The sequence below is a fragment of the Prorops nasuta genome, unplaced genomic scaffold (assembly GCF_024137725.1).
Source record: "Prorops nasuta isolate Cenicafe-Biocafe unplaced genomic scaffold, Cenicafe_Pnas_1.2 PNAS00003, whole genome shotgun sequence".
NCBI lineage: Eukaryota > Metazoa > Arthropoda > Insecta > Hymenoptera > Bethylidae > Prorops > Prorops nasuta.
This window is the reverse complement of record NW_027116800.1, coordinates 11,527,116-11,549,518: the sequence shown is the minus strand read 5'-3', so window position 1 is coordinate 11,549,518 and position 22,403 is coordinate 11,527,116. Positions and strand designations below refer to the sequence as shown.

General features: G+C 38.8%; 1 protein-coding gene across 3 annotated transcripts in view; it reads right to left on the bottom strand.

Moving 5' to 3' along the window:
* LOC136785827 (cell adhesion molecule Dscam2-like) overlaps window positions 1-22,120 on the bottom strand; it is a 65,564-nt gene extending 43,444 nt beyond the window's left edge. For all 3 annotated transcript variants that reach the window (XM_066747113.1, XM_066747114.1, XM_066747115.1), the window contains exon 1: window positions 21,725-22,120. In XM_066747113.1, the coding sequence (XP_066603210.1) occupies window positions 21,725-21,863 (139 nt within the window). In that variant the 5' untranslated portion in view covers window positions 21,864-22,120. The remainder of the gene's footprint in view (window positions 1-21,724) is intronic.
* Between the last annotated feature and the right edge of the window lie 283 nt (window positions 22,121-22,403).

Below are 22,403 nucleotides of genomic sequence, written 5' to 3'. Positions count from 1 at the left end.
AAGTTTAATTATACAGTTTGTTAATTTTTTAGGTGTATATATTCATACACCCCACTCGCGTGCATAAATATCCTCCGGATATACAGGCAACGCATGCATTACATGAATTTCATTAATAAAATAATATTATATATATATATATATATAGGTTACATCGATCTACCTTGGGGAAAAACTTGTTGAGTTGAAACGAATGAAATAACTCAATTGTACTCAAAGTGCCACTGTAACGTCCATTCGTTGGATTTAACTGAATTATGAAGTATCATGAGGACCGAGAGAGAAAATTTCAATGAACAATTCAAAATAAGGGGTAAAGGGACACTTAATACTTATCAAGCAGCTAGTTCTAATTCATTATGAACAGAGACATGAAAAAATATAATCAGTGAAGAAAAAGAAGCTTTTAGCGAGACATTTGAATATGAATTTCGACGTAGCGAAAAGGGTGAAGTAGTGAAGGCTAGTGGTGGGACTGTGTGTAGGATGTTTCAAAGACAAATTAAATCGTAATGCAGTATATAAATAGAGTATATACATATCTATGATGGAGTTAGTGTATAGAGATATGAAAGAAAGTTATGAGGTGAGAGAATGGGAGATAGAAAGTAGGAAAGATAAGATAGAGAGGGAGAAATAGAAAACTGAAAGAGAGTGAGCTACGAGAATAAATAGAGAGAAGGGGCGGAGGGGGAGGGGGGGGGGGGTGTGGGAAAGGCGTTTGGTGGGCAAGGGTAGGTAGGAAGGCGGGAAGAGCAAAGTGTGGTTGGCATGATGAAAGTAGATGCGGTTGTGCTTGCTATAGAACAGTGTACGTAAACTGGAAAGCTCTGCTAGAGGTTGGTAGGAAGAGTTTAGCCTCGGTGTGTACATGTGTGTATGTTTGTGTATGCCAGAGCAGGAGATGGAGGGAGAGAGGGAGAGGAAGAAAGAGAGGAAAGCATAGGAGGACGAGCACAGGACTAACAAGGACACTCTGAAACAGGGATCGAAATGCAAATACGTATTCTGTGTACTTAGTAAGGTGTACCGCCAGTGAGCCTCATGCATACAGATTGTACATTGTCCATGTAATACACATCATCGACTGCGCCAACTGTCTACCACACTATTCCTATAACCCCACCTCCTTCACATTCCCCCCGCACATTCTCCCTACCACCCATTTTATTACATATATGTGCTCTTTCATACGTCTTATATATTTAATGGTCAGCAAACAATATAACCTTGTACTTTCCTTCTCCCTCTCTCTCTTTCTCTCTCTCTTTTTTTTGATTTATCAAATTGTCCACTTATCACTTAATTTCTTCATTTATTCATTACCCTCATTATTTATTTATTCTCCCTCCCTGTTTGCCTTCTTCTGTTGCTCCCGCGATATTAGGATTTAAAAATTTTAATGTCATGCAGATTAAAAGGTCAAGCTTTATTATGCGAAGCTTTAAATGTATTCAACTGCGTATAGACCAGGAAAACTCCAGAAAAGTAATAAACGACTACTGCTGCTTGAAATACGGACAAAGATGCGGCTCGTAAATAAAAGAGCACTGAATCCGTGCAACTGAAACGCCAACGCAAACTTCATTAACTCGGCTTATAAAAGGTGAAAATAATTGTCGAATGAAAACTTTGGCCTTTATGATGTTTTTCGGCGCTTATCGAAGCGACTAAACTTTATTTGGAAATAAAAAAAGCTCGTGACAAAACTGATTTTCTTTTTATACAATTTGCTCGATTAAGAAGTTTTCTAACGAATTCTGTATAATTTAGGGCGCAGTGTCTAGAATAAAATTAGTGATACTCAAAAAAACATGATATTTCTATTTTAAATACTCGGTTTATTGTAATTGATCATTTTTCTGTCGAGGACTATATAACATTGATTTCTCGTCAATCGAAGGATTTTAATTTTTCTCATATGTCCCGTCAGTTATTAAACAGGATAAAACGATTGATTTGCAAATCCTATGAGCTCTGACTATTCATGATCGAACGAATGTAAGGAATAAAATATGAGAGAGTTTGAATTACACCACTTCAATTTGACTTTTACTAACGGTCCGAACTCACTTTGGCTATACTACTGCTTTTATAATGTATTTGCCGATATTTACACTTAAGCCCCGTTAGGCGAGAACTGGGCTACCAGCTTTTCAAGAATTTACAAATATTTTCGACGAAAAAAGCTCCCTCTTACTAATGTATAGGAGATTTAAATATATATATATATATATACTGTATATATTTATATATATACTATATAAGACCACAGTACGCTTATAGCGTATTTCATGCTTCCCTAATTCCTCTCGTTCTCTCCACTGGAAATTGTATCAAATTCGAGCTGTAGAAACCTATTAATATACATTACGTATCTATTTGCATACTTGCTGCGTATTACTCCTACATACATACACTCCCAAACTCCAAATATACAAATCAATAAATATCTTCATATATCAAGAGACCAGAGTTCTGGATTTTCATATCACTTTAATTATTTCGTACTATAATAAACGAACTGTAGGATATTAGAAAAATGAAAGAAAAAACAAAGTTAACAATTATTTCTCTTCGCGAGTCAACGCCTAACAACGTCGTGACTGTTTTTTCACAACGTAATAATAGATTGTATGAGAAACTGACAGAAGTGACACTCGAGAGATTTAATAGAAAATAAAGAGAGAAGCCATCGGTGTAATTCGATAGGTTCTTCGTAATGAGAGTAGGGACTGGAAGGTTGTTAAATGCCAAGGGATGGCGTTAAAGCATAAGATTGAAGCGAGAGGTTCATCGGTTGGTGGATCAGAATGGAGGGTAAGCGAAGTACCGTATAGATATCTTGGGGGATGAGGGCAATAGAGCAGAGACGGCTAGCAGCTTCGTAGGCAGCATACCAATTACGAGGTTGGGACAAGTAATTGTTTGCTTGTAAGCTACACCGTGTAGAGACTGTAGTGGAGGGTGGGAGGGGGGGGGGTCGAAGGAATGGATAAAAAATGAATAAGAGGAAGAGAAAAGAAGAATGGTAGAAGAAAGTGGGCAAATAGAAGAAGAGGAAAAAGAAGAAGACTACTGAGATGAAGAGGTAGGGATTTGAAGAGGGGGGGGGGGGGGGATCTGTTAGGATAGGTCTCCCAATGGTGGTTGCAGACGCGGTTGCTCGAAGGGCATTTTGGGACGAGTAGGAAGAGGGGATGGTGGTGGGTGGCAAGTAGCTAGGGTATAAAGAAAAAGGAAGGGGGAGGGGGGTAGCAGTAGTACACACGTCGCTCTAGTAGCTTTACTATACTGACGAGAGACGACGAGGACTGGCTGGCTGGGAGCCTGCAGCGTGGAGTGACAATAAGGTTTATTTTAAAGAGGAAGCGAGGGACGGTCGAGAGAGCAAGTGAAATGAACAAAGAAGAACTCTCGTTCCTTCACCCCTCAACTAATGAGTCCGCGCGGTTACATCAGAGGCAGGGGACAAATTGAAACGTACGAGTCTAGAGGGTCGCCTACCCTGAAACACAGGCGACCTTCTAATGCCCGACCATGAGCACCACACATCCCTAGTCGTTTTACTGCCTCTCACTCTCTCCCTCCCTCATTATACGTCAGTCTATCGCACCATTGCTGACCTACACGTACAAACACAAATATGCGTCAGCTATCACTCGATTGCTCTCCTACAGACCCACTCTCGCTTACACCCCCAACCCCTCGCCCGGCCTTCGTTCTCGTTCAGCCGATTCTCTATGAACAGTGAAACCCGAGCCCTCCGATGACCCAGATACAATTACTGAGGAACTCTGCTGCAGAAAGGCTGATGAATCAAATTAGTTCCTGCCCTATTGACCCGAACAGGAAAATGACCTATCCCAATTAATTCCACCCCATTCTTCGTTTCTTTTCTTTGTCGAATACAATTATCACTCTATGATCGTCCCACATCGATTGTAATGTGGAATCTTTTAACATTATTTTTTGGTTTTATATACGCGATTATTTTGTTTATAGTATCGCATATTGCACACGTGTAGCGCCAGTCAAAAATGTAACGACGATATTTTCAGAGAGCGGAGATTCCGTAGGAGAAAATATTTGGTTATTCTTTATGAAAAATAAAGTGTACGCGTCATGTGTGGGTAGCTAAAGGATGAAAGAAGCTCTGGCAGCCCGCGGGCAGCGATCCCACTGGGATGATTCGCCCTCTGTAGCTCGCTAGTATAAAAAGTTGCTTTTTCACATTGAAGAACCAACGGAATATTGTGCATGGAGAACCGAAGCCAGCACATTTGCCATTGCCACATTTATTCCTACTCGTACCCTATTCATTCATTGTTTCTGTCGCATTAAAAACAAGAATCATAAATGAAGCACTTTAGCTCGTAGTAGCAAAACCAAATTTCCGCACTTCATCGACCGACGAGTATTTTATATCCGGCCAACTTAATAACTTTCAACGTAAAAACCTCTGAAGCTTATTATTAACGGTAAACATTGTCATCAAGCCATGCTCGTTTTTTCCGCTCATAATCGCAAATGTGATGGACGCTTTTTACGGTGGGATTATTATTAATTAAGGAAATTTTAATAACCACAGCTTTGGTATAAGTTTGAAAGTTTGACGCAAGTAATACCTGCCGGCACACCTGCCAGAAAAGCGTATTAACGTATATAGCTAGACTTTTTAGCTAAGAATTTCATTATGCATTCCATGCACGCACATGCTCACGTGGAAAGAGCCATTATTTAAAGAGGCCAGATAAGTGTGTTTTCCAGTATGAAACTCGACTTCGTTTCAAACTCATCGCTTCTTACTTGATCCACCTCCCCCCACCCCCTCCCAACCCAACCCCTTCGTCTGCACACCAACTTCATAAAGCTACATAAAGAAATCCAGCCAACTTTTCAGCCAAGTAAAATTATGAATGGATGCCAAAAAAATCGCGCAGCACCATTTTCCCACGATGCACTTGCGTATAACGTTATATATACTAACATACACGTACTGACAAAATGGAATGAGAAAAGCTGCATTTACCAAGCGATCACTTTTCAAGCGAAACGTATATCTACGATATTTCCGTGTTTCGAGAATTTCTTGAGTATCTCGAGAATCTAATAAAAGAAAGCAGTGGGATCGTTGTCGAATTCTCCAATGACAGCAAAACAGAAAGCTAAAAAAAGTTTACGATGAAAGTAAAGTACGTAACAACTGGGAATCTGGCTAAACAAAACAGTGCATGGAAGAATATTTTTGGTTAAAAGTAAGGTGGTAAACAATACAACGCGATGATAAACCTATACGTATTTCATGATAATTGCGTGCACATGTTGCATGCGGATTATGCCCTCTTGAGGAATATTTAGGCAAATAATTTAATTTGTTTGGTGTTCGGCAATTTGTCGTTCTATCAAGCTTTGATGATCTTTGACAAACTTTATCGTAAACTTTGGATTATTATCTCATCAAGTTGAGAGCACTTTGTCTTTGACACGGGTATCCAGTATTTCAGTATTCCATAGCCACACCCGGATTCAACCCCCTCCCCTCTCTTTGTTCATCCCCCCTATCTTTATTCCTCCTCGTGTGCCCTCTCACGAGGTATTCGCCGAACACTTGTACACGCTTTGATACTTCATCTCCCTGCATACTCTTCAAATGCCTCGTTCGCCGCATACTTCGTGACACGCTTTGTGTACGCTTTCTGAGTGGTCCATTTTTCAAGGAAAAGGCATCGAGACCAGCCTCAACCCACTGCTAACCTTTTACGGAGTAAAATACAAATATCAAAATACCCCCTCCCCCTAAACCCTTCCTTTATTTCGTTTATTTTATGTTTTGTTTATATACATATATATAAATCGATCAAACATTACCATTCATATTTGTCCCTCGAGGATCTTCTTTAATTAACGAAAATGGTATAGAAGTGAATATATAAGCTATGACTAGACTTTTCTTCAGTTTGCAACTACTCTTCAAACATCGAGTGCATAATGGTAATTGATATTGGTTTAATTACCCATGCAGAATGCCCCACTTCCAACCTTCCATCAAACCTCGACCCTCCTGATTTACCCTACAACCAAATTACTAATGAAAAGCAAAAATGCTTAAGGCACAGCTCGAACAGTGAATTTAAATGCTATTCGAGTCAACATTCTCTCTTTAAATTCTTTCTGAGCGAATTTAAATTCTGACTGAATTCGGCTATCCTTTAAATTGTGTTTTTTTTAACTTTTCAAACTTCCCTAGAGGACGCAGATGCTTCATTTTGTCGTTGAAAGCCGCTAATTAAGATTCCCTTTGGTGCAATATTATTACACATTTTTTTATTCTAGAGAACCAATATGGCAATTTGTTGTACAAATTTAAAATACCTGACAAAGATGATTTACCTTATATTTTTGCTGTAATGTGCTGTCATCTGTCATAATTAGCCATGGAGGGGCAGAGTGCATAACGTCAATTATATATATATATATATTCATAATGACCCGTGTACTTTAACGAGATTCCGAGTCTCTTTCCATCGCGGATGACTACCTATGCTTTTCCACGATTACTCGCGTTGAAATGGAGCAAACCTTATTAAATCTAAAAATAGCTAGCTCTTATTTTAATCTCGTATGTAGCTTAAAATATCATAAATGTTGTAAGAGAAATTCTTGAATTTCTCTCTCGTTATTCTATCATTATTACTATATTTATATAGTTTACAATAAATTATTATTGTAGCCTTAGCAAAGATCAAAATATAAATCAAAGTATTTGATGTTACGGTGTTAGGATAGCTGGTGTACAGCCATGGCGAGGTTCTTGTCGTTTCTAAGGGGATTTCAATGGTACCACAGAGAGACGTTGATCCCATGCCCGAGGGGTTGTTATTTTGTTGAGAAACTGTGTCTCAGGTAACGTAATCCTCTTTTGGACGCTGCCCAGTGTGAACGACGCTGCTGAATCAATCAGACCCTTCTTATAATCCGGTTATAATTACCTCGACAACAACTTTCACCTCCTCGAAATGCAATCCTAAACCCACGACACTTTAAAAAAATTACCCATCCAGTAAATTGCCACTTTCTTATATAAAAATCCCTCCACTTTATATTTACGCAGCGTTAAAATTCCCTCAATTTTCCCCACTATCTTAAACATTGGAAAGCCTAACTCGGGCTATGAATTATCGCTAAAGAAGACCACGCGTAGACATTCTCGAATAACACTTTCGCCTCGGTATATATATAGAGATGAGGAAATAATAAAAGAGCTCGGAGGCCTTAAAGTTTAGCTGGGCGCAATGAGAAGTGTATTAAAGTAGAGCAAACTTTAATTCGAGTCTGGACCGAGGATGACGATTCTTTTTCACAGTGGAATAAGAAATTTCCTCTTATAACGCAGGCAAGAGGGCGAAATTCATATGTCTGAGGATTGATGGTACTTTTATACATATAATGACCGTGGTTGCTGGGAGTAATTTGTGCATAGAGGGATGAATATGACTGTGCTGCGTATGGTAAGGGGGTTAGTATGTGTTGAAAGAGAAGAGAAGGGTAGAGGAGGAGGAGGAGGAGGAGGAGGAGGGGAGGGGTATGGATCCACTGCAGAAAGATAGGGGGGATGGGATGGCAGTGGATATAGCAGTCTGGCAGTCTACCATGCAAAATGCTACGTCGACGTTATCGTGCCATCCGAGATTAAGAGGCTGACACAGTAGATAGGAGGGACCGCAGCTGCGAGACCTTTTTCTATTTTTCACAATACTCTGTGCTGAGCTTTACCTGACAGATGTCCCCTGATACGGGTATATATATATATATATCCACAACTGCTCTTTTTTCTTATTAATTTATAACGCAAAACCCTTTCATCCACTCTGCCACAGCATTTTCCGCCAACGCTTTAACTCCCAGTAGCAAATATTACCCACGGTCTGTGCCTGAAGCTTCCAGAAGATTTGACAAATTTTCTATAGGAGCGAGAAGAGGAGGTCGTTCCGCGAGTGGAATGGAGAACGGTGAATGAAATTAGAGCGGAGTCATTATTCAGCATTTTGGCGTGATTGTTTCGCTGATATCAAGGCGTAGCCAGTCGAAGCGCCTTAGCTGGGGCGTCCATTATTCCTGCAGCATTGTTGACGCATGGGAGCTAGGCGAGGCAGGAAAAGTGCTGGGGGTGTTAAGGAGCATCAAAGTGAGGAAGGTAGGCTGCCCAAAGGGCTGAAGCTCGAGCGTGGAACGGGGAAGCCTGGGGAACGGGTTAGCTGTGCTGATAGCAAGCGTGAAAGCAGCGACTAAAGGAGTTCGGTCTTGTAAGAAAGGGTGAAGGAAATACAAGGACGAGGTTGTATTAGTGTGCGACTGGGGGGATTGGGGGGAGTTGGAAAAAAGAAGCGAAACAAAGGTAGGGGGGGGGGGGTAGAATAGAAAAGGATAGTGCTAGAGAAAAAAGTGAAAGAAAGCGTGCGTCCGAGAGAGAGAGAGAGAGAAACTTTGCCCCAGCTTGGTATAGCGTTTCAGTACATTGCGGGAGAAAGGCAAGTGAGTGGAGAATGGCAGGAGGGAGAGAAAGGAACGAGAAACAGAATACAGGGTAGAAATGACCGCGGAAATGAGCAGTCGCGAAACCCCAGGGTGGAAACAAACTCCGTCAAGTGTGAGAGCTGTATTATTGTCGTCTGACGACGAGAACGACGAAGACAGCGGGAACGACCATGACGAGGAAGATGAAGAGAACCAAGGCTTCTACCTTCAACGTTGAAATTGCAAACTGTTCGAAACTCGTATGAGTTTTACTTCCAGCCATTATCGGACCTCTTTCCACTTACCACATTCTTCCGGACCACTGTTCAGCTTTCATTCTCTTCTTTCTTGATTTCTTCCATAATTTTAACTACTATACCCAACCCAACCTTCCAACGTTTTTATCGTACATTATTGCACGCTCGGTAGTAAATTTTTATGCTCCTAGAGATTTTAAGCTCCCTCGTTTTTGAAGAAAGAGAGAGAGAGAGGGGGAGGGAGAGGCGGAGAAGGATAAAACAGCAACAAATTAGCTTCTTGTTGGATCAATAATGCATTTTCAGGAGATACGACTCGTTGAGCATTGTATTAATGTATAGAAATTAATTTTTACTTGCGGAAGGAGGATGTAAGAGTTAATGTCATCCTAGAAATTATTGTGCACTGCAACGTCTGTCAATGTGATTATGGCGACCCAATTGTTGAGTCGCACTACTTGAATAAAGCGTTTCTCCTGCAATGGCACAATAATTGACGAAAAATGTAATTGTCGAGAAACCACTTTGTTCAATTATCTACCATCGTGAGTCTTCCTCTTTCTACCGGAGGACACCAATTGAATCTTTGGCCGTGATTGCCTCTTCTTTTATATATATATATAGGTCGATGCAACAAAATCTTACAGTTAATTAATTCTTAAGCATTTGTGTGCAAGCTCGAAAATTGGCTTGGAAATAAATGAAGTTAATTTGGTGTAGAATTGGAAATCGTAATTAGATCGAATCACTTAGAATTAGACGATTAACTTGAATGAAGCTAGATGTAAACCTTGAGAAAAAAAGTGGAGCTGATGATTGGATTGTCTTATCAATTATCCTTGGTGATGATTTTACGAGGGCACCGGCTAGTCTCCTTATTGAATTGCTAAGTGTGATTGGACTAACCAATTGGTTAGGTACGGAAACGTCGCAGTAAAAGCAAATACGAAAATCGACGAGTCATTTTAGGAATTCGCGTTAGGCAGCGGCCAGCATTTCACTCGTTTCCTCTTCTATTGAAACGAAACGTTGCAGGTCATCTTACGTGACTGGCCTCTTCACATTTCCTCTGCACGATCGTTCTCCAAAAAAAGCTCAGCTTTTTATAAATCTTCCCCTCCCCCAAACTAATATTTGTATAATCATCGAGTTCGAAAGTTGGTTGAAAAAGGGTCGAATTGTTCGCGCACCTCTCTCGAATCTCGTTAGGGAATGCAAATATTTGAAACTTATGAAATTAGTTATCGAGCGTTAGATATTACTTTGGCTTAAAATACTGTATAACTATATCGTATTATAATGAGAGTAAGAGTTACCGTAACCGTGGTTGATCAAGATAAAGCGTGATGTTTTAAGAGTGTAACGCCCGGAAACGGATAAAGTCTGTTTCAATATTTTCGGTGGAACGACGGGGATACAAACGGGGTAGGATAGAGAGAAAAGTATAGAGGTAGAGGAAAATGGGTGTAGGATGTGTTGGAACAAGATGGAAACGAATGTCTTGATATCGATCCGGAGACGTAAGATTCTTGACGAAACTCTTGCAGTACACCCACTGTTACGGCGGGGTGTGGCTTGCGGATAGCGCAGGACTGAAGGAAAATAAGAGTTAATGGAATGGTGAAAAGCCCACCGTACCAAAAGAGCTAAGATAAATGGTCCTATATACTCCTGACCTTTACATCCATTGTAGCGTGAATTCTGCACCAACTATACAGACAGACTTTTCTAAAAGAAACTTTTTAAAACGATAGAATTCTTCAAGATTTTCCGTTCCTAGTCGGCCCATTAAGACTTATTTTTTAAAAAGTGCTGCATAGTATATCTATGTTATATGCACGTACTATATTTCTCTCAACAAAACTTACACTCGTTCCTTCCAAGTCGATCGCGATCCCTTTCAATATCAAATTTTCTGTCCATTTTCGATCGTGACGATGAGGCAATTTCGTTCGAAATAAAATCTACCTTTTAACCGTTCGAGGATGTTCGATATGCTTTCTTACTATACATCCATGTATTTCTTCCGTGACAGACCTCTCATGAAGATGGAGCACTTACCACTATACCTAGTGAGTTATGTGTAATTGATGGAACGAAAGTTGAATCACTTTCAACACAATACGTTTTATCCGACTTTGATACTCCGTCCCATTATTCATATTGACGTTGCACAGGAGAAAATTCAACGAATTTGTCACATTCCAGCAAATTCTCTTCCTAATCACCGATAAATATCTCTTTGATTCTAATTATTTTTCTATTTAATAGGAATCTGGATGGAGGGATTTTTAAAAAAATTGTTTAATTCTCTTTTTCGATAAAAAAAAATATATATTTATAGTATATAATAGTCGAGAGAAAAACGAAGAGAAAACTTTTCATGCTTTCTAAATCGTAAAACGAAAATATTTTACACGCCTTGATGGATTCCACGTAGGAATGGAAGAAAGTCCCGGAAGTAGGATCATAAACGGTTAAATGTGAGAGGAAAATCCATCCTTGACCAGAGCATCCTTGCTTTACTCTAAAATATTAAAAGTGTTAAAAAAATAAGCTTGTGGGTATATAATAAAAATTCTCAACGTTAAAATAGCCTTTTCTGAGATATATATATATATATATATACCTGTATTTACTTCCTAACAATTTTTTTAACCTTCTTGATCTTCTTCCTACTTGATTTTTGTTGCGAGGAAAATCCCACAGCTATTTTTTTTTTAAGTTTGGTATTAAGTCAGCACTACTACATTCGCCATAAAGTAATACGGAAGCGTAGAAAAGTATGCTGTGCATTGACCATTAAAAGTTTAAACTAAGAAAGAAAAAGGGGAAAAGAAGAAAAGTCGGTCGTGCGGTCAGTGTGAAATGAACGGAGAGAAACAAGTAAAGTTTTAAATTGAGTTTTCATTAAAGTTTCTTTATTCGAATCCATATAACCATTGACAAATACTTAAAACGCAGCGTTTATCGACGATAAAATACATCTAAATCTATTTTCCTTTCTCGTGCTTTACATAGCATTCAGTCTGGTTGGTCAAGAGCTCCGACTTGAGTTGTAAAAAGGAGAAACATGTTTACTAGCCAAGTTTATTGTGACAGTTTTCTATAGGAAAGGTAAAGCAAGTTTGATAAATCCTAAAGAGCGATTAAATCGTACTTTTGGTACATAGCACGAATGATCAACTGGAATGTAAGTTGGAACTTGTGAAAATTCAGTGAAGAAAAAAGGGAAGACTCGACATAAATTTGGACAGTTTGGTGAGGAATCGAGTAGACGAAGAAGCGAGCCATTACTTTCCAAGAATTATTCTCTTTTCTATTTTGGCGACTGTCCCACGGTTGATTGCTCGACCGAATGTCTGGCCAGGATAAACTCGTATCAGAGAAACAGATCCCACAGCTTGGTAGATGGTATATATGGTGACGCACGTATATATAGATCCATTTCAGTCATCTTTGTCTGCAGTGTACCTGTTTTACATTCGAACCGCGAAAGAAACCCGCCTGGCGAAGTAAGTTATTGACAGTTTTATGTATCGAATGTGCATCGTGTAGTTTCATCATAATGCGCTACGAAAGAAGAGTAATATCATTCATAAATGGTCCTTGCACTACACGATAAAAGTAAATCCACTCGAGCTTTATTGTCTTGGTGCGTGGAAAGTAAAAATTATGCACCATGAACAAATTTAATCGTTTAAGCTCTCGACTCTCATGGATTTTTCAAATTTCTGGCTGAATGAAAGCAAAAAAATTAGTGTAAGTATAATTGTGCTTGAGAAAAAAGTTACAAGCTCATTTTTGTGGAACGCGACGAATGAAAAAAAACACAGTGATTCGACGTGATTTGAAAAGATCCATTCCGTTTTCAAATAAAGCTAAAAGCACAATGAGTGATTAATGTTGACACGTCAAACACTATATAGTTAGACGATTACTTTGGTATCTGTATTTATTTTACAAATTAATATAACATACTGCGAAAACGATATACATATATGGCTAACGTTGGCAAACCAAGTGAGATTTGCATAGGAATAAAAGTGGGTTTTTGAAAGTTGGAAAGATTAAAGCTAATTTGTTTAAATGATAATATTTTCTGGGGATAAGAGAGTGGCCGCTATATAACGGTGAGGTTTCATGTTCGCCATCGTGTTCAGACACGAAGGATTATCTCCTGGAGGATAGTGGTTGGGATCACCGCAACCCCCACCCTCACCCTTCCCTCCCCCACTCTGTTCCCATTAATACCGTCGTGTACACATTTCTCTACCATTTCTAGCCCACCCTCCTACAACAGCCGCTTACAGAGATTATTAACCGCGGCATCCCATATTTTATCAATTTTCCTTCGTTTCTGCTACTTTCTCACCCGAGCTGCTTGCTTCCGTTGCTATTTCATTTCCACGTCGATATTTACCCGGACTGCGATAAGAGAGAAAAAAAACTTGTGTTTCCAGCAGGAAAACTGGATTCTCTCTATATATATATACAGGGAAGGGGGTTGATGGTCTTGCCATGCTTGGAATCGTCTGTGTAAGGGGAGAAAAGTGGTAGTACATTACACAAAGGGAAGAATTCGCATTGCGATTGGCTCATTAGCGTTGCTTCGACTGGCATTCATCCAGAAAGTCACCCCTCCGGCTGGCGTTAGAATCCCTTTCGATCGTCGCTTAAACGCTAAAAGAAAGAAAAAAGCAGCGAAATAATAAGTCGCGCCGCGTACACCGATTGTGGAGCAATTATGCAGAAAATACAGGGGAATTCTTAACAATGCTCGGTTATTTCTTAATGAAAAAATTTAATTATAAGCTAAATTACTCCCGGAATGCACTATCCTGTACGGGAAAAACCAACTTGCTCTGTGGCTGACTAGTGAAAGGCTCGACTACTTGAAAACGCTACTTATTCTTATCGTATTAGGTTCTGCCATATATATATATATATACACACTATAAAGAGCTAAGGAAATGAAACAAGAAATGGGAATTTCCGAGTCTTTCGTTCCCTAAGGACAGTGGCTTAAGTCAGGTCCATATAAGGCTTAACTACTTAATTTTATCTTTCCAGTCGTATATAAACCCTTGAAAGCAACGATAGGATGCGCCACCACTGAACGCCCAAACGTGAATTAATCTTCTCTCTGATACCTCTGAATGTGAGAGGAGAAGATGAAACGTAAGCAATAATATCTTTTCCACATGGTTGCTTCATGGGCCAATCATCTGTGTGCTCCGTCTGAAAAACCTAATGTGAATATAAGGCTGCACGACGTGCAAAAAAGTGCCTTATTGATCAAATTATATATAATATACCTATATAATATAATATACTATATAGATGATGATAAGCTGTGTATATATACCAATCCGACTCCTTTAAATAAGCCATAAATTCATATTTAGTTGATATTGTAAAATTCGATAAAGAGATTATTCTTCATTTGAAGGAATTATTCAGTTCTGGAATGGTTGGTATGAAAAGAATCTAGCGATACGCCAATGAAATTTCTGTTTATTTTATCAAATTATGGAATAAAGTGTATATATATAAGGAATAATCTGCTTCACGTGGTTGTATTATGAAACGATCAAGTTTTATCTGGAGAGATCGATCGTGACTGAAGGCTGCGATGAGGTAGATATAAAAAGCATGGCATAGAATTTGGAGAGTTAATGCCATTTGACAGTAGCCCAAGTTTAGATCAGTCGAGAGCTGCGATCTTGACGCTGCGCTGATCGATTTCCAGCAAAGCAACCCAAGCACGAATCGATCGGTTTACTAATATGCGATGCGCGCCAAGCTCGCTGCTATTCTGCCACTCTCAAGCACTCGCTAAACAATGTATATGCTGTGAATGGCCCGGGCATACCAGGAATTCCTACAACCTATTTCCACATCACAATTTCTGTCAAAGCTCTCTCATCACTTTTCAAATCATTGATAAAGTTACCTTGTCTTTCCATCGACAGTAAATCCTTTGCAATCCTTCCATAAGGACTTCAATTATTAACGAACAAACGTGTAGCAGCAAATACTGGTGATAAGCTTTCGAGCTATAAGGTTATTGCAGTGTTTGAAATTTAATGAATTGTTTCGTGTAATATTAAAAAACCGTCCATTTCAAAATGTCTCCTAAAAAGCTTGAAAAGAGAAAAACTAGAATTAGAAAGGACTTTTTATTGAATTTTAATTTAATAAAATTATAAATATGAGCAAAGTTAGGGCCTTGTAGCAATATTCTCATAATTTTCGCGTTAATTACTGAAATTCGCTCGAGTTACTACATATACAAAGCTCCGATATTATATATTCATCAGCTAAGAATTTTCATCAAATCTATCAAAGAAAGGTTTTGAAAAATGAGTCTTTTACGTACTAAGAAGCAGATTGTTTGAAGCACACGTCTACAGAGGGAGTAATTCTTGTGTGAAAATTAAATGGAAACTCGCAGTAAAGCTAATGAATGGTATTTGGTATAAAGTGCGATTAATTCGACATTAATAAAGCAGCCTTATTTTCTCGCCTCGTGAGAGAAATGAAGCAAGTGGACAATAGTAATAGCTGGTGAAAAATGAAGTAATTATTATGACCATTAAATACGAATTTTAACTGGCAAAGGCTTCGCCTCGTCGAGGAGGCAACCAGGAGAAGGGAAATAATTTTATTTGGAAATTAAGTGTTTTTTAATTAAAAAAGAGAAGCAGGAAATTCCTCATTGTTAATGGCGAAAAGTGGACGATGATATCCGGAGATAAATGGACGATGAGAGTATATAATGAATTATTTTGCGGAAGGGTGGATGGTGGTAGGGTGAAAACGATCCGAAGGACTATAAGCGGCTTCTTGTGAATGGCAATGGAGGGATAATGACACTCGTTGTTCGATTTTAGGTAGGGGCTTCTTCTTCTTCTTCTTCTCCTGAAACACTATTCGACATTTTTGCATTCTTAGGGTGGATTACGACGGGGTCCCTCGATCTTCATGTGCTTGACGAGGAAGTTGAAATTCGTGAAAAGGACAAGCGGAGGATAAGTTCCCATTGAAAATTCCTATGGCTTTCAAAATACGAATCTATACCTATGCATGAGCCAACAACACGCAAACTCACAAATGTACACAGGTGCATAGACAAATATGCAAGTCAAGTAAGGTATACATTCAAGTAGAAAGGGAGAGAGGGAGAGAGAAATGAAGTGAGCACTTGGTGTTACACCCCTTCCCTCGACTCTTCTACTTACTGTGTACACAGAAACCCTTGCCCCTCTTCGAAGCTTCATTTACCATCGTGTATCTATCTTATACAGACACATAACACCTCAATTCGTTTACGAGCTCCGTATACCGCATTATTCTGCCTATATATGTTTACCAATTGCACAACAACAACTCCTTTCTTTCCAACCACAAAAACTCCCCACCGCGACCTATAACATGGGGAATTATTAAACCGATATAAAAGATATAATTAACACTTGATATTATTTACAAGAGAGATTCCACGGACGAATTTTGCGATAAAATTCTGTCTAGTTTCAATTTACATTTTATCAGAGAAAAATTGGAATCTCGGAGTGGATTATGGGATAAATGGGTCTCGAGAAAATTGCTGCGATATATCCATCGCAGTGTAAAGGCGTTAAGACATTATGCGCGGGGCAATATGCGGTCTCTGGCCGGCCGTGCGTTATTATTACCTGAGAACGTTGGTCCAACAACGGCTCACTAATATCCCTATTAGGCGCACCCACCACCTAGCTATACTCGCGCGCTGATTTATTGACTTTACTCGCTCAGAACTTTTTGACGTCACCTGTACGAGGAAACTGGAGAATCCTTCATAAAAATTTCTCGAAAAGTTCAAACAAATGCCAATCCGTCAAAAATTAATCACTCGACGAATCAAGAAAAAAGAAACTTCGTTTTGAAGAAATGGCGATTGATGAATCAACGGATTATAATTGATTAATTAATTGATGTTAAAATCTATGAGCGCATCAGGAAAAGCAGTTTGTTATTTTCAATGATTCCATATACAGAGAGAGTTCCGTGAATCATAATTATATAAGTCGTTGGAGCACAAAGTTCACGGATTAGTGCGGAAGAAAGAGAGCTTGGTCCTAGTTAATCAGCAATTTTTTTTACCTCGCGGAAATTGATAATAAATGTCGCCGATGTTATTGGAAACTGCTGCACCCAGAGGTGACTGGTGAGGTTGCGTTACATTAATGGGACGTTAACTATAACACTGTTACGCCACAAGGGCTCTCGTACCAAGCACCAGTGTAACGTTTCAGCGAAATTTGGTGCAACGGAGGCCCAAGCAAGATCGATAAGGCACTACTTTGTCTTACCACGATTAGGGTTCATTCATCCCGAAAATATCGAAGCAAAACACTGTCGCATTCGACTCAATGTGACAGTTGCTCTCCTTATTCTTCTCTTATATTCAGCCGCCTAATTTATATATTCATAAGGCTAATATGCTATTCCATTGTTTTAACAACGATTAATATATTTGCAGTGATTAATTTTCTTTATTAAAAATAATAATTAGATAATTAACTGCACGACAAGGGAATAACCCTATTTCAAGACTTGGCGAAAAATTTGTTAAACCAGAAAGAACACTTTTCCTCGGTATAAATAGTTTATTTAGAAAACTTGGCGCGGGTCGAGGGAGATAGCAAGTAGGAAAATATAGATACAGAAAAGAACGAGATTGTATATATACGATCGAAAAGAAACATGACAGGGCTGAATGTATAGCGTAAGGTTGTTTTATAGTGGGGAAAAAATATGGGTCAGGAAATGCATAAAAGTTGGTTCGTTTGAACGTCCGTACGTCCAGGATGAACGCGAACAGTCCCTTGGCATTTCTAATAAAAGAAATATTTAATAAGGTGGAAAAAGCATTTTAGCAGAATATTCTGTATAGATAGTTTCAACAATTGTCACCGAAGAAAGTCGCATTTTTCTTATTGTGGAACTCTCAAAATGGATACGCGCGACGTTTTCACAAAGAAGGAATGTTGTTTGTGAAAAATCCTTTATAACATACTTTAATAGAAAAATTCTTTATGATTCGCGCCTTCCCTACTTGCTCGTTTTTCATTTCCAATCGTGAAAGTTTCAGCTTACCTCGGAGCAGTATAATAATAAGATGTCTGATTAATTTTACGGCTCTCTACTTAGCCGGTATCTTGTCAGTAGAGAAAGCACACGCGATTCTCGCTCTCTATTTTTTCTAATTAAACTAATCCCTTAGAAAAAGTCAGCGTTTCAAGAGCGAGCTTTGTACTTTCTTTTCTTTCACGGAAGCTCTTGGAAGCTAAGGAGTTTTGACTCTTGCGAGGAAATATGAGAAAATTATTATTATTTTCTCTCTCTCCCTCTCTCTCTCTCTCTCTAAAACTTCCTTTCGTACACGTGAGAAGGGTATGAAGAAGATGAGGCGTTTGCTGTATAGCCAGCTTGATCAGCTTTGGATTGTTGAGGAAGGATTAATTAGATCCTTCGTGCAAGTGACGTTACACCAGGCTCGAGTCCCTTTGTCTTCGACATGTAATATCCATTGACCTACATTGTACACCGTCGACTAACTACCACCCCTTACCAACACTCTACACCCTAGACACTATTAATAACGCTACTTCTTCGCACAAAAATCCTCGCACACCACGCGAAACACCCCCAAATGCCCTACCAATATATGCATATTTACCCTGACTCGTATACGAGATTCAATCTGAAAATCGACGACGGAATATTGAGATTTCACTCGTTAAGAAAGTCATTTACAGAAACCCGAAGCGTAATATTATCATCTATTCACATTGCGACATTAAAAGGAATAAAAATGTGATTCGAAGTGGGTTGAAAATTGGTTTTGAAGGGGGAAGGAGGGGGGGGGGGGAAGGAAAATTGTACGTGCCGAGTCTTCAAGGAGGAAGAGACGAATTTACGATGAAAATGTGATTTGCTGTTGAAGACTTATTCGATGGAGAGGAATCAATCAGTATTAAGGATGGTTCCTTACTTTCCTTCCTGCCTCCTGGACGCTTCTCAACCAATACTTGATCCCCGGTTAGGTCTCGCCTTCTCGGCAATTTCTGGTAACTACGAGTGGCCCCAGAGTATATTCGCTTGTTAAACGGATTTCAATAAGCTAGCTTGGTAGAAACTTGAGGCTAAATAATCAAAACGTATAAAGAAGAATATTTCAGCCATCAGGCTTTTGCTAACTGATACACTGTGAAAAAAATTCTCGTAGCAATTTAAGGATTGAATTTGTACAAGTACGGAATATTTGCAATGGACCAAAATGGCAATGATGGAAAAATTGTAATTGTTCTATTATTTGGTAAGTTAATAACCAAATTAATACATCTGGATAATTGAATTAAACTATCACCATGAAAGAGTGGTTTAATAAAAGCTTTATAATATAACGAAGCGAAACATCCGTTTTAATACAATTTGTATAATCGTATAGTTTGCAGAAAAGGATCAGGGAGGCTTTAATTGCTAATGTAGTACGCGCAATCCTCTTTATATAATCCTGTCAAAATCGTTTTGTCCGGTAATTCGTCAAATAAGTTACGATCGCATCAACTTTTGTTGTTCGATTGAAATTGAAATTTATCGAGTAGCAAGTTTCTTGATGCGAATCGCTCTTATAGTGATTTTCTGTAAATTCCTTAGGAGCGAACGCCTCATTAACTATATTTACTATATATGTATATATAGTTATGTAAGAGCAGTTACGGGCGTGCCAGCAGTTGTTTTGCATCCACCATTACAGGGTAAGCAACGTCTTTTTATTTTCACGTTCACAAATGAGCATCGAAGAATAAAACTTGCAGGAACATCCCATGGAAGGAGATTAAAAAACTCAAGCGCTTGGTAACCACTAATGGTCATGGCCCCAAACAAAGCTTTCGTATCCATTCATTAGGTAGTAATTAAAAATCGAAATTTAATTAAAAACAGATCGTTCGTTAATTTGCGTACAATACAAAGCTCAACAATAAGTATTAACAATAAGTTTCAAGATAGAGAAACTCTCTGTTAGAAAGTAGAGTACATATATAAGTAAAAGTATAATTCTTGTAGATTATTTATTATTTAACTCTTATAAAGATAATCAAGTATGATTTAGTACTCGCAATTATACTATTATTTTAATTACATCCTCGTTAATCGTGTTCTCTTTATTCACTATACTACATCAGTTGTGCAGTGATCATTTGTGTTAATGCATTCACGGATATCAATTTCAAATTATCAAATTACACTTGGCTGTAAAGTGTAAATAATACTCAACTGTGATACAAGTATCAAAATAATTTCCATTAACAATAAAAGTATTATGAAAATACTTCTATGTGTCCTTTACATTTTTTAATCTTCAGGTAGGTACGTAGATGATATTTTGCATTTTTATGATAAGTGCTATAATTTCTGGGTGATAAGTAGAAATTACTGGTCGTTTACAGACCAAGCTATGAGATGCCATAGTGTACATATTAAGTTTTATGCGAAAGGCAAATCCGCTTCTACATAGTTATATCATGGTCCTACGTCATCTTCACACTGGGAAGATCCGGAAGGTGCCTTATGAATACATATTTGCGAATGTTTTCATGCTACCAGCGAGCAGCTAGCTTTTCATCGACATGGTAAAAGGGAGGGGGGGGGGGCAGGTAGTGTTTCTGCAATTTTAAATTTTCCATCAAGCATTTTTCTCGCGCAAAGCAAATCATGAGGTATACGTGCGACTCACGTGCACTGCCTGATAAATTTGTCATGAACGCGATGTGTGAAAAATAAGATTTGTGAAGAAAGCACACAAGTATTTTGCCGATGTTCCTGCAAGCTTTCCTTTTACCAATGAGATGAAAATCCTAATTCAAGATCTATGCCAACAACATCCTTCATACCCAACTCCCCACAGTAGTTAAGTTTCAAAGATTTATTCCAGCATCCTGAAGCGCGGATCGAGTATCTACTAAATGCTGTTTTCACAAAACTCTTCTTATCTCAGACGACAGTTTTTATACAATGAAATTAATTTCTCTAAATTAAAAAGGAATTCGTAAAGAGGTTAATTAAACAGAAACATTGTTGAGGAATATATATGTGCCTATATCCTGTTTCAATGTTCACAAAGAGCTCCGAGAAGTTTTTGATCAGGGCGAAAAATGCTGCTTGAGAAATGCGAGAAAGTTGTGAGAAATTTATAATTGGCTGTCGATAAGGGTGCACGGTGTACTTTTACAAGTCGACCATTGAATTTCTTTCAGTACTCGGTATATCCTTGGAGAAGGAGCAGTCATGGTCCAGTAAGAATAACAATAAACTTCCGGCGAGACATATGGTGCAGGATAATTTATTATTCCATCTGTAATGCTATTCTCAAATCTAATATCTTTCTGCTTCCGAGAAAAGTTTGACCAAAGGAAACAATTGCAGAAAGTTTTTTCCCGAGGAAACCGCCTCTTTTACGGCCTGGCGAAACGATTCAAATCGCCATCAGTTAGTTCATTGTTCGCGCTCAAACTTGCATTATTTCCCAGTGACTGGGAAAATCGCAAAACCCGCAGTCTTAAAACTACGTATTATCAGTTTGCACGACTCTTTCTTAAGCCGCAAACTTTCAGCCGGGAAAATTATTCCTCGAATAACAGCTGCCTCTTTCTTACGCTGGCTCAAAAATTAACTCGGCCAGATGATGAGAAAGTAAAAGGAAATTAATAATTCACGAGAATAAAAAAAGAAAAGGTACAGGGAGGAAAATCACACTTGTGATATATAAGATGAAAAATGACGAATTATTTATTTTAAAATTGCAACTGACCGAAAGCATAAGTTGTACAAACGTGTGTATTTCTAGACGAGTTTGTGTTTTCTATATTTTCCATGTGATATAATAATATGTGACTTACCGGTAGCGAGGGATGCAAGAAGGTAGAGTAATCGCACTACGCCTGGTCTAACGAACAGTACGAGCGGCCAGTCCACGTGGAACGATAACCCTCTGAACTTGGAGCGATGCTGCGTGTTTTTAGCGCGTAACATTTTCATTCAAAAATGCGAAGGTTGCTTTGGCTCAGGATGCGGAAGTAGAAAAGGATATCGGGAACGGACTAAGGGGGTAAAGGGATTTTACTGAGAATCATTGGATTGGTCATTGAAATTGGTAGATTTATTAGGATGACTTTCTTAAGAATGATTGGGATTCTTGAAAAGATTTCAAAGGCTGTTAATTTTTTATTTACGACACACGCGCACACACTCTCTCTCTCTCTCTCTCCTTCCTCTCTCCAAAACTTATACCCGCTCTCGACCTCACTGCACCGAGCGCTAGTGAGAGACTGACTCGATCTCGGTACTCTCGGTTTACTTGGCCACATCGTACATGTTCAAACTGCGGTCGCGCGGTCGCAGAATACTAACATCCGCACCGCAACCTCCGTGCCAATTCGCTAAGTTCGACTTTCCCATTGCGCATGACTAGCTAACGCCATGTTTTCTACTACTGGGGATTTCAAAAGCAGGTAAACAAACCCCCAGCGAGAGATATCCCATATCCCACCTTTACCTCTCCTTTCTTATTCACCTTAA